At 41.5% G+C, this 13983-nt stretch overlaps 1 protein-coding gene across 10 annotated transcripts in view; it reads right to left on the bottom strand.

The window, feature by feature from the left end:
- Positions 1–8236: 8236 nt before the first annotated feature.
- The window catches only part of SCEL (sciellin), a 113539-nt gene continuing 107792 nt past the window's right edge, over positions 8237–13983 (bottom strand). For all 10 annotated transcript variants that reach the window (XM_054719882.1, XM_028148987.2, XM_054719879.1 and 7 more), the window contains one exon: positions 8237–12450. In XM_054719882.1, the coding sequence (XP_054575857.1) occupies positions 12434–12450 (17 nt within the window). In that variant the 3' untranslated portion in view covers positions 8237–12433. The remainder of the gene's footprint in view (positions 12451–13983) is intronic.

The following is a 13983-nucleotide window of genomic DNA, read 5'->3' as shown; positions in this document are numbered from 1 at the left end:
ATAATATGCTAATGATATGCTAAGGCTGCTCAACTGGTCGCTATGATGTGCACTGACCACCAGGGGGCAGACGCTCCAACCAGTAAGTTAGCTTGCTGCTGCGGTTCAGCCGATCAGGACTGAGTGAGACGGTCCAGGCACACCCTGGAGCCCTCCCATAGTCCCTATCCAGCTGGCCAATCTCCCACATCCCTCCCCAGCCCAGATCATGCACTGGTGGGGGTCCCTTGGCCTGGCCTGCACCCTCTTGCAATCAGGGACCCCTTGGGGGATGTCGGAGAGGCAGTTTGGGCCTGATCCCACAGGCCAGGCCGAGGGACCCCACTGGTGCACGAATTCATGCACCAGGCCTCTAGTATATTATAAAAGATAAGAGCATATTAATCAAATGCAATGTATAGAGCTTTTTGAATCACGGTTCAAACAGACTTAAATATAGAAAGAACATTGATAGCATATTTTGGGAAGTGTGAGCACTGCCTGGATATTTGAGGAGACTAAAGAATTATAGCTGATTAGGGAGATAGATTGATGATATTATGCTGTATTTTTTTAAATGTAAGCATAGTAAGTGTAATACAGCAAGCATGCTGTATTAACTACCATTGAACCAGTCTCTAGAGGTAAGTTGGAGTAGGGTGGGGATGAAAGAGGGAAGGTGGAAAAGAAAGATTTGTTACTTACTTTTGCCAGTAGAATAAGTTACAAATCACATTTTAAATTTGGTTTTAATTCATCCTGAAACATGTATATGAGCAAATGAATGAATGATACCATTAAAGCATATATATAATAGAAAAAGTTTTTCTCTAGTTCATTTTTTTCTACTAAAGAGAGTGTAATGAATCTAACAGTGGTTTGGGGGACCTCTTGAATTACTATAGTACTTATTGAATAATTTTGCAGGCACTTAACTATTGAAAATTTTCCTAGGTTGTGACAATTTCTGAAAAGGTGAGACACAGAAACACATGTATTTAAAATGCCTGAAACACAGTTGGTGAGTGGAAGTTATTACTGCGCAAGAAAAAAGTGAGTAATATTGGTATATGGTTTGATTTACCCCATTTCCCCATTGGAGTAAATCACAATCTAACTTTTTTACAACAGTGGCAAGTACAGTAAATTAGGGGAGGGGGCAGCATATGATGGATATAATACATACTAACTTTAGTAAAAAATTTTATTTAGTATCAGGGTTTCACTTTATAAAGCATCTCATATTAAATGGGATTCAAAGGGACTGTAAATTCAACAAATTCAAGTGACACATACAAAGTACAAAAAGCAACTGGTGAAAGAAGAAATTTATAGAAATGCAAGCTAAAACAGAGCTTATTTTTGCAAATGGTACATTTACACAATGGAATACTACTCAGCCATGAAAATGAAGGAAATCTTACCTTCTGTGACAGCAAGGATAGACCTGGAGGTTATTATGCTAAGTGAAATAAGCCAGTCAGAGAAAGACAAATACCATATGATCTCAGTTACATGTGGACTCTAATGAACACAGTAAACTGACAAACAAAGTAGAAACAGAGGCATGGATACATGGAACAGAGGGGAAGGGCGTGGGGGGACTGGATGAAAGAAAGTGAAAGGATTAAGAAATATATATATATATATATATATATATATATATATATATATATATTTCACACACACACACACATAATACAGAGACACAGACAACAATGTGGTGGTAGCCAGAGGGAAAAGGGGGTGGGAATAGGTGGAGGTGAGCAAAGGCGGGGAAATGGGGACAGAAAGAGACTTTGCTTTGGGCAATGGGCGCACGATGCAGTGTGCAGATGATGTTTTGTTGAGATCTGTATGGTTTTGTGAACCAATGTCACCCCAAAAAAATTTTTTTAAAAATTAATCCAGAATCATAAAAACCACAAGTTAAGTAGGAGTTAGCAGTGCGTCACAGAAATTTTAAAAGTTAATGAAATCCTGAATTATCTAAATAAGAGAATGGCATGTGAGGCTAAGTCTGTTGCTGTGTTCTGTTCTGGTAAGATCATTTTGCCATTCATTGTACTCATTTAAAAACCCCATAGTTAGTGAAAGAGACTCCAGCGTGCTGGTTTCCAGCCCTAGTGTTGCCTCTGATAAACTGGCTATATTACGGAACTGTTCAGGGACCCAGGTCCCTGATTCTCTTTATCCACAGATCCTGTAAGTTGAGGGCATCAGGCCAGCATCATTCTCAAATGGCCACACAGATTTCAAATCCTTTGTTCATCAGGAAAGACATATTAGCAATGAATGGAGGGTCTCATCACAGTGTCTTTGTATAAACAAAGAGACGTTTTACAGGAGACCCTGAGCTACCATCCACTGATAAGCTATCACCGGGGATGGGTCAGGAACCCTGAGACTTCCACCTGCTCCCACAATCCATTTCTTCATTTTCCTTTAGAAATAGAAACCTCAACATGTGTGAGCAGACACAGGATTAGGATCAACATTTCACAACCTCCCTTCCAGTTAGGTGTGGCCACTGGGATGTGTGTATCAGGAGTGGGGGCAGCTTCATCGCATCCTTTCTTTCTACTTTCCCTCAGGCAGGGGCACAGTTATGGAGCCGGTGGGCCGGCTTTGATCATGAGACACTAGGAGGTGGCAGCACAACTTCATGAGCAGAGAGACTACTTCTGTTTTGCTATGACAAAGAGAAAAATAACGTCTGTTTGAGCCACTGCATTTTAGTGGTTCTTTGTCCTAGCCACTTGGTTGTGCCATACCTTATTTGGAAACTGGTGCTAGAACTAGTGTGCTATCATACAAAAGCTGAACATACATGGTATTGGCTAATTGCTTGTGAGTATGGAATCCTACATTATAATAGAGAAACATGCAAATTGACCGCACCTCCGCTATGCCCATGATTGGGCCTGCCAGAGGCTGGGGGCGGGACTCCAGGTGGCCTAACTGGCCATTGAGAAAACCAAGATGGCGGCGCCAAATCCTCTTAGTTCCGGGGGTCCTGGTGAGTGATGGCAACCCTAGAGGGGCGTGGTATGCACAGCCAGCAGCCTCCCGGGGGTCCTGGGACCCATCGCGACCCGGGGGGGGCGTGGCCGGGCACGGCCAGCAGCCTCCGCGGGGGCCCGGGACCCATCGCGACCCGGGGGGGTGTGGCCGGGCACGGCCAGCAGCCTCCCGGGGGTACCGGGACCCATCGCGACCCGGGGGGCGTGGCCGGGCACAGCCAGCAGCCTCCCAGGGGTCCCGGGACCCATCGCGACCCGTGGGTGGGGGGGGTGTGGCCGTGCACGGCCAGCAGCCTCCAGGGGGCCCGGGACCCATCGCGACCCGGGGGGGCGTGGCCGGGCACGGCCAGCAGCCTCCCGGGGGTCCCAGGTTCAATCGCGACCCGGGGGAGCGTGGCCGGGCACGGCCAGCAGCCTCTCCGGGGGTCCCGGGACCCTTCGCGACCCGGGGGGGCGTGGCCGGGCACGGCCAGCAGCCTCCCGGGGGTCCCAGGTTCAATCGCGACCCGGGAGAGCGTGGCCGGGCACGGCCAGCAGCCTCCGCGGGGTCCCGGGACCCATCGCGACCCGGGGTGGCGTGGCCGGGCACGGCCAGCAGCCTCCCGAGGGTCCCGGGACCCATCGCGACCCGGGGTGGCGTGGCTGGGCACGGCCAGCAGCCTCCCGAGGGTCCCGGGACCCATCGCGACCCGGGGGGGCGTGGCCGGGCACGGCCAGCAGCCTCCCGAGGGTCCCGGGACCCATCGTGACCCGGGGGGGCTTGGCCGGGCACGGCCAGCAGCCTCCCGAGGGTTCCGGGACCCATCGCGACCCGTGGGTGGGGGGGGTGTGGCCGGGCACGGCCAGCAGCCTCCCGGGGGTCCCGGGACCCATCGCGACCTGGGTGGCGTGGCCGGGCACAGCCAGCAGCCTCCCTGGGGTACCGGGACCCATCGCGACCTGGGGGGCGTGGCCGGGCCCAGCCAGCCGCTCCAGGGGTGATGTCCCTGGGCAATCGCCACCCTCGCCTAAATGGCTGGTGCTGAGAGGGATCAATGGGGCCAGTGGAAGGAGCAGGCACAGGTCTGTGGCTGACGGGGTGGAGGCCAGACCATAAACAAAACAGCAGAAACACCCTGCCCACCTGGGCGGGTACTGCTGTAGTCCACGTGGCCTGGGCAGTGTAGAAAGCGCTACCTTCTCCCAGGTCCTGTGCTGGCACCGCCGCCTCGCTCACCCTCAAGCCCCCCTGAGTCCTGACAGCAAAGTGTGTGGGGCATTCTGCAGGAGTTGTGCCGTTCTGGGTGCTTTTGCCCAAAGACACACTTTGGGATGAATTCAGAGCCACATCTCATTTCCCATGACACTGGAAGAACCATGTAAAAGGATTTTGACAAAAGCTTTCCACATCTCTGTTTATTCTTTTGAATCCATAAAACGACCTTAAAAAAAGCATCCGGGCCACCTAAGAAAGAATGCACTTTCTGGCCAGAGCACGCAGGATTCTTTTGCCCAACAGGTTAAAGGGAGCAGAGCTGGCACAGTGGGAATGGCCCTGGTGCCCTATGAGGAGACCGGGGGAATGGGGTTGCCGAAATTCCATAAGCCTCTTGCCACCTTCTCCTTTGCAAACCACACCATCCAGATCCACCAGGACTGGAGGCAACTGGGAATCACAGCCGTGATTTGGGACATGGTGAGCAAATCTTGAGGGGCCTCTGAAAACATCTGCAATTGATTATAAGACTGGTCTTTATTTAAAAAGAAATAAAAGAACAGCTTTGTTGAGAAATATCCATATACTGTACATGTCACCTAAAGTGTACAATGAACTGGTTTTTTAAAGTAAATTCAGAGTGGTACAACCATCACCATGCTCAATTTTTAAATATCTTCATGACCCATCCCCTCCAAAAAAAACTTCTACCCATTGGAATCACTTTCCTGATCATCTTCCCCAAAATAGATTGCACTTTAAAGGTGGGTAAAGGAAAGTTGAGGGAAGTTAAAACACTGCACAAAGGATATTGTAAGATGACAAAGCCCAAAGTGAAGCTCATGTGTTTTCTTTAAAAAATATATATTTTTAAAATGTCAGAAAGGGAGAGGGAGAGAGAGATAGAAACATCAATGATAAGAATCACTGATCAGCCGAAACCGGTTTGGCTCAGTGGATAGAGCGTCGGTCTGTGGACTGGAAGGTCCCAGGTTCGATTCAGGTTAAGGGCATGTACATTGGTTGCTGGCACATATCCTGGTGGGGGGTGTGCAGGAAGCAGCTGGTCGATGTTTCTCTCTCATCGATGTTTCTAGCTCTCTATCCCTCTCCCTTCCTCTCTGTGAAAAATCAATAAAATATATTAAAAAAAAAAAAAAGAATCACTGATCAGCTGCCGCCCACAGGCCCCCTACTGGGGATTGAGCCCAAAACCCAGGCATGTGTGCCCCTGATCAGAATCAAACCTGGACTCTTCAGTCCACAGGCCGATGCTCTCTCCATTAAGCCAAACTGACCAGGGCCATGTGTTTTCTTCAAGTTCTGCGTGGTTTTAATGGTCCCCAAATCTATACTAATAAAAGGATAATATGCTAATTAGAGTGGTTGTCTTCCGGACATCTTTCCAGACAAAGCCGCAGTGGCTACAAAGGCCAAGGCTCAGGCAGCCATAACCAGCTGCAGTGGCAGCAGCATTGGGGTTATGGGGGTGGTGCCTCCAGAGGGAGGCCAGACTGGGGGCCAAGGCACAGGCAGTTTGGGGTGATCAGGCTGATAGGGGAGGACAAGGTAGGGGCAATCAGGCTGGCAGGAGATCAAGGTAGGGGCGAGCAGGCAGGCAGGCAGTGGGGTTAGGGACAATCAGGCAGGCAGGCAGGTGAGTGGTTAGGAGCCAGCGGTTCCGGATTGTGAGAGGGATGTCCGACTGCTGGAAGTTGGACATCCCCTGAGGGGTCCCAGATTGAAGAGGGTGCAGATTGGGCTGAGGGGCACACCCCCCCACCCCCACCCCCAGTGCACGAATTTCGTGCACCGGGCCTCTAGTCTATATATATAAAAAGCCAGTGTCCGTGACGACCAGGACAACCAAACGACTGGTCACCATGAGGAGCATTGAGCACCTCTTGGTCCCTCCCCCGAAAGCCACAGGCTCCGATGGCAGCATGGTGGGCGGGTGGGGGCTGCAAGCAGCAGTGGGCTACCATGCATGATTTCGCCTGCTGGGCCTCTAGTAAGGAAATAAATTCTGAAGGCTGGAAATCTGATGACCCTTGTTATGCCATGGCAAAATATTTGGCAAAGTTCTCTTACCTTAGCTATGGAGCCCATCATTCAGAATATTAGCTATATGTTAGCTGCTTCTTACTTTATTTAACAAGATACCTTGAGAGAGATGAAAGGCCTAAATTAGCCAGTTAGCAAACATAAATGTTTAAACATTGTAGTTCTGCTCTGTCAGGACCTGTAATCTAAATGGACTAAGAGGCTAGTGATAGAGGGCTTAACCAAGCCAGAAAAACCAATTGTAACTTTATGGCAAAGAGCTAGAGATAGCATTTTCTCAGAAATTGTAACAAGGTCTTCCATTAAATGTTCTTCCTCAGAAAATAGGAATCAAGACAATTGCAAAGAGCATTTAATTCAGGGGTGGGAAACCTTTTTTCTGCCAAAGGCCATTTGGATATTTATAACATCACTAGAGGGCCATATAAAATTATCAACTTAAAAATTAGCCTGCTATATTTGTTCAAACATTTAATTAACTCACCCCTAATGCCTTGGCAAGGCCAGACCAAATGATTCTGCAGGCCTTATATGGCCCGCAGGCCCGACATTCCTCATCCCTGATTTAATTGAAGGAGAGAGGAACAAGCCAAGCACAGAAGCCAGTAAATAAGAGAATCAGCAGACAGAAGTATGACCACACAAGGCCTTTGCTAAGGTCACTTTCACATAGAACAAACTAGAAGCAAATAGACTGGAAGCCTTTAGTAAGACTGTTTCAAGCATTTGTAATACAGTTGAATTTATTTGTTACATTCTGCATTCCATCCTTGGATCCCGTGCCCCTGACCATCTAAATTAGATTTTTTTTTAATTTGCGTATATCAAGATTCCCTCTTTGTACTGTAAAGTTTGATGAGTTTTGACAAATGCAAAGTGTTACCTATTCACCATTATGGTACCATACAGAATAGTTCAATTGTGCTAAAAAGAATTCCCTATGTTTAACTCTCCATCTCTCTGAGCCCTCAGCAATCACTTGTCTGCTTGAATGTGTAGGTTTTGCCTTTCCAGCATGTCATATAAGTGGAATAATACATATAGAGCCCCTTTTCAGATTGGCTTTATTCATTTAACAATATACATTTAAGAAGTATCCGTGTTTCTGCAGATTTGATAGGTCATTCTTTTTTACTGCTGGATATTACTCCATTACATGAATGTACCACTGTTTGTTGAGACATTTGTTTATTGAAGGACATCTTGGTTTCTTACAGTTTTGATGATTATAAACAAAACTGGTATAAACATTCAGCTTTTCGTATGGGCATGTTTTCAAATTCATTGGGTAAATACCTAGGAGCAAAATGGCTGAATCCTATGGAAAGACTATGTTTAGGTTTGTTAGAAACTGTCCAACTGTCTTCCAAAGTGGCTGTGCCCTCTTGCATTCCCATTAGCAATGCAGGAGAATTCCTGTTTCTCTGAATCCCGGCCAGCAATTGATATTCTCAGTTTTTAGTTTTCAGTCATTTTAGTAAACATAATGTAGTTATCTCACTGTTGTGTACAAATGATGTTGATCATCTTTCACATGCTTATTTACCATTTATAGATCTTTGGTTATGTGTCTTTAAGATATTTTGCCCATTTAAAATTTTTTTTGCTTTCTTATTGTTTAGTGTTAAGTTATTCATATATGGGGACAAGTTCTTTATAAAATATGTGTTTTGCAAATATTTTCTCACAGTATGTGGCTACCTTTTCATTCTCTTAACATTGTCTTTCACAGAGCACAGTTTTTTAATTTTAATAAAGTTGAACTTTTCATTTTTTCTTTTATAGATTGTGCTTTTTATGTTGTATCTAAAAATTATTTACCAAGCTCAAGGCCATATTGATTTTCTTCTATGTTTTCTTCTAGAAATTTATAGTTGTATATTATAAATTTAAATCTACAATCCATCTTGAGATAATTGTTAATTTTTTTAAAGATGGATATAAGGTCTGTGTTGACTTTCTTTTCTTTTCCTTCTTTCTTTTTTTCTTTTTTTTTTTTTTTTTTTTGCATACGGGTGTCAAATTGTTCTAGCACAATTTTTGCATGTGTTGAAGACTATATTTTCTCCATTGAATTGCCTTTGTGTTTCTCATAATCAGTAGACTATATTTGTCTCAACATAATGTAAACTGTTCATGAAATTAAAAATATTCAATGACATTTTAATGACACAAATATAAAAGGTATAAATTCTACTAAATGCCAACATTCATTTGATGATGTAGATTTTTAATGATCCATTATGAGAGAAACTGCCATGACCTGTCTCTTGCCTGCTTTTTCAACCTCATCTCTCCATGCTCACTATTTCCAGCCCCTGGCGGTCTTTCTATTCCTAAACCACACCAAAGTTGCAGTTGCCTTCAATCCAATTTGCCTTTGTGGGCCAGTAGGGCTCTTGAAACTCATGAACTTTCCTTTTCTTTTTGGAAAAAATGCAAAATTAACAAATTTTAACTATCAAAAAAGTTACACCAAGATCTGAATGTTCCTTTCCACCAGATACATTGGTCATATTGCAACAAGAGACAATGTAATGTTTATAAAATTCCTGGGAGAAGTTTCTCCTCGATCTGAAATGCTGCCTAATCTTCTAATGTTTCTATTTGGAAAACAGAAAGGGACTTGATTCTTAATGCCTTAAAAGAGGTGAGGAAACCATACCCGCCCGCTGATTCCACTCCAGATTGGGGCTGGTTCAGACCCAGCCTTGAGGCAGTCAGCAGAGCATGCCTGGGGGCTCCTGTAGCCAAGTGGGTGACTTTAGTCTGAGGTCCAGGAGGAAGCAGCCATTTGGTGTAACTCACCCCAGGGCAGAGAGTTGAAAGCTATCTAAGTGATATCTGAATATTATCTTGCATGAGGAATAGAGAAAATTCTTTCACTGGTCTCTGTCCCCTAGCATCTTTGAACTTCCATCTCATTTTTTTTTTTTTTAAGAAGCAAGGACAAGGTTAGCCCAGAAAATGGTTTGGTTTTGACCATTATTGTTTACCAAATTATTTTTAAACTCCCCCTTCACCTACCACTGTATTTTATTTTCTTCACGGGTCTTCATACTTTCAGAAATTGTTGTGTTGGTTTTCTGCCTTTCAAACTCCTCCTCCACTCTCTCTCTTTAGAATGTAAATTCCATGAGGGCAGGAGCCTTGGTATTGATCTGCACTAAGATCTGGAATATTGGTTTTAAATGAAGATTTTTAAGTTACTGAATAATAGAATAGATGGATGAATGAATGATGGTAGATTATAAACCAGGCTTTTTAAAATTCAGAGCCTAGCACAATTGGGCATTTCAATGTATTAATGAGAAGAATATATCAAAGAGAATACAGAGGCAAAGAAGTAAAACATCTTTCCCACATGGCATTTATAACACAATGATGATGTTGAGTTTCCTCTCATAGTACAAAACTGAAACCATTACCTAATTCATGCACTTGAACATTTCAGAATATCTCTCAGAAACCATACCTCTCAAATGGCAGGACAAAGACACAGTAAGTAAAATTCCAGAATGGTGTCTAATTTTGCGTTGTGATAAAGTTAACATGCAATTCTAAATTACATACAAAACACCAGACAGCTCTTAGGCACCTAGCAAGAGAGACCATCTAAGCATGGGGTATGTTAGAAAGCCAATAATCTAAGCCTTGCATTTGAAATAGCAGGGAATAGGCCTATCAGGGAAATGGTCTGCCCACATTAATGCAGATATTTATGGGTGCCTCTGGGAATTATTGAGTAATATGGAATAGGTAAAACTCTAAAAGCCATTTATTTACATTGTACCAAAATAACCAGTAAATTCAGTAGTACCAAAAACTTTTCATTGTCAGTTTGCCATGTTGTAGACCAAACAGTCCCTTGTCTTGGTAGAGCTCTGAATCAGGAAAATGTGCCAAACCCTCAGGATTTTCTGTTGTAGGAAACGACTCGGTGAGTGAACCACAGTGAGAGCTGGCCATTCCTCACTCAGGCCTGGTTGTAAAAGTGATTGCAATCAAACAGCTAGGGATGTACAGATTACTTCTTGAATACATTTTTATTTCTTGGCCTTATTAAAAGAGAGGATACTATTTTAACAAATTCTATTTCTGAGATTATTATATTTCTGCCATTTTGCTTTTTAGAAGGATATTGTCCTGAAGCAATTCATTCTCTTTCAGATACATCTTTTAACTGGCTGCAATATAAAGAGACTTTCCAAATTGTTTTAAGAATCTGTCATTCCTATGGTGTGAATAAGCCCAGACATGATGAAGCTGACTAGGTGAATCAGAAGCCCTTCTCTCTCCACTCCATATTTATTCCATTTTTACAACAGCTTTTGGCTTAATTGAATACATTATAGTGGAAGAAAGGGTCCATTAAACAGCTTCAGAAATATGTTCCTTTTAGGGTTTTTTTTTTTAAATGAAGCATTATAAAGTAGACTACTTTAAAAATGGCATTCAAATGATTTTTAATTACTACAAATGTATTGAGATGTTAATACACTTTACATAAAAGGCAGGGATACTATTCCATCCATCTTTTTCTGCCACGAATTCCAACTCTAAGAAAATGATTTCTTTTGATCCACTCTGATAGCATGTAATTAAGGAACAATAAAACATATGGCTCAATTACCACTGCTTCTCATCAAGCATGAATTAATGAATATCAAATTATTATTAATTGTTTTTTCCTGGCTCCTTTTTACAGGACAACAATTATACATTGCTGAATTTTGATAAGCATTTTGTGTTTACAACCACGGACTAGTCTCTAAGAAGAGCAGATGCTTGAAATCATCATCCAGAAGACTAATTCTTTAAATTTATCAACATTTGAAAAATACATGATTATCTTTTTATAATCTCCCTAATTTATGTCAGTTGATTACAACTGCTTTAAACTTCCCCCAAATGACACCCTCTCCTCATTGTTCCATATGCCTTCCTTCAAGAAGCAGTTGCTATGTACACATAAAATAGTTTATAAGTTCAATTTCTCAATCTTAACAATAGTCTAAGTTCCTCACATATGATTACTGGATTTTCAATTCCTTGAAAAAAGCTCTTTGAAAATAAAAGCTATAGCTTTAGAAGCTAAATAATTAAGTTAACCAGTGTGGTATAGAATATAATAAAGTGTGATCACTGTAATTGACAAAATCAATGCCAATGAATGATATTTATAGACAGGCCACAAAATGATTCGTTATCACTGATAGTTCATTTTATTTGCATAAGCCATCTGTAAACATAAAGTGCTATGTAATATGAATAGATGTAACATGCTAAAGAACATGTATTTTGTAGTCCATAACCATTATTTTCTCATAGATTATTTATATAACCAGATTTTGAAACACATGCAAAAAATTAACAAATTATAATATGTAAAATACATGTCATATAATTTTACCCATTACCCATAAGCCAATGTCTTTCTGTTTTTTAAAATTATATCTGCAATAAAATGAATAATGACACTGAAGTTAAGCTATTCAGATGTCCTCTCTAGTTCAAAATGATTAACAAACACATATTCAGATATATTTCTAAAGAGCAAACAAAAACTTGCTTTAGAATAATTTGAGGAGCAGAAAGGGACCTTTGGGACAGTTTTCAATGCCCTTCATATTGTAGATAAAAAAGAGAGACCAGAAAGTTCAGATGACTTTCTGAGGTCCATATGACTTTATGTTATTATTGGCCAAACTTTATAAGAAAATTTCTATCAACATTTCTTTTGCACATGAAGGAAACATATCTTGCTTTCTTGACAGTTTGTCAATAATGTCTGCAAATCCAAATTCTTAGGGAAACAAAGGTGAGACAATGTGAAATTTGTTTATAATAGAAATCACGATGCACAGCTTGATGGAGCAGGGGTGGACCTGCTTGGGGTGACGATGCTCACAGCCATCAGGAGCATCATTCCTTTGACATTGGTAACTGAAACCACTTGAATTTTTGATGACTGAATCTAGCCAGATAACAGATGGTTCCCTTTATGTATATGACCTTTTTGAAGGCAATTAGGTTATTTATGCAATAGCAGAATTGTTCATTGTATACAAAACTCAATCTTCAGAGTAAAAGCTTTTCTAAATTACATATTCTTAAAATAATTTTTTAATTCCTTAATGAATGCTTTCATCTTGATTTCCATGTGCCAGAATTATTGAATCCACTTTGCTGAAATTTTTAAAGAAAATAACAGTTAGATATGCAAATTCAGTACAAAAATAATTCGATAACTAAAATTTTTAAAATAATCATTCATCAAGAGGGTCATGGTAGATTCAGCATTTTACATTTTCCTTCTACTTCATTCATCACTATGGCTTTGGGTCACACCATAAATATGAAGGACTGTTGCCTGGTACTCATATTTAGATGACTGAGAGTTATGGTTTGACAACTTAAATTTACAATAAAAATGCAATGCTGCCCTGGCTGGTATGGCTTAGTTGGTTAGAGCCTTGTCCAAAAGGTTGCAGGTTCAATTCCCGGTCAGGGCATATACTAGGTTCCAGGTTAGGTCCCAGGTTGAGAGGGGGCGGGAGAGAGGGGTGAGGGGGGGTGTACAGGAGGCAACCAATCAATGTTTCTCTCTCATATCGATGTTTCTCTTTCTCTCTCTCTCCCATGCTCTCTCTCTAAAATCAGTAAAAACATATCCTCAGGAGAGGATTTTTAAAAAATGCAATGCCTATGGAGTACACATAGACAGGGAGGAAGGCACAATGACTGCTGAGTCTTTTGGTGGCCACACCTCCTAAGCCATACCATGGATTTCTGGGAGGCTGAAAGTTTTAGAGCTGTTACCATATCATCAAGGCTCTTGATATAATACTGGATCATGAAAAGGCTGCTAACTTAGGAAGAAAGTAGAATATGAGAACTGGCTGGGGAGAGCAGAAAATAAAAGGCAAAGTATGAATATAATTAGGTTTGTTCTTGTTACTGATTATGCAGCCTGATGAAAAGGGGGTTTCTTAGAGCATTTTCCACATTTGTCACCAAATTCCATATTTTGGATCCCAGGTAAGAATCACAAATGTTCCCCTTTCATTCACCACTGAAACATCAGGAACCCGGCCGGCCATGCAGTGCTTTGACCAGCTCCCCAATATTATCTTGGTTATTGTATCTATTTACTATGAATTAAAAATAAAATGTTGATACTGGCTTTTAAAAACATGAATCAAGTTTTATAGGACTTTAGTTTCCTAACTTACTGGGCACTGTGCATGTCTTTTAAATAAACTTTTAAAGCTTTCATGATAAATTTACAGGAAATGTGAGCTAAAAATGCAAGTCATTAATGTTTGCTTCTCACATCATTTATGCCAATGAAAAGACCAAATTATAGGAATGTTGATCTTAAACTGATAAAGATACATGCTATATTTAATATAGAATTTAATATTTAATTATATATAATTAACTTTAAATTTCCCATGAAAAACATTACAAGGCATTTAGCATAATAACCAAATTAGGTAGAAAAGTATATTTCAGTGCAAATGTAAAAGGTAATTCACAGATATGGACTTCAATTCCAATTATTTGAGCAGAGAAGATCTATTTTTGTTTAGAAAAAATGGAAAATGTTCTATAATAAATAATCTCTTTTTTTAATTGTACCTATGCCAGGTCTGATATCAGAAGACAATATAAATGTTGACTGATTTTATACCATAAAACAAAATACTACCATACTAT

The sequence above is a fragment of the Eptesicus fuscus genome, chromosome 8, assembly GCF_027574615.1.
Source record: "Eptesicus fuscus isolate TK198812 chromosome 8, DD_ASM_mEF_20220401, whole genome shotgun sequence".
Lineage (NCBI taxonomy): Eukaryota > Metazoa > Chordata > Mammalia > Chiroptera > Vespertilionidae > Eptesicus > Eptesicus fuscus.
Note: the sequence above shows the minus strand (reverse complement) of the source record. Positions and strands in the feature narration are given on the sequence as shown.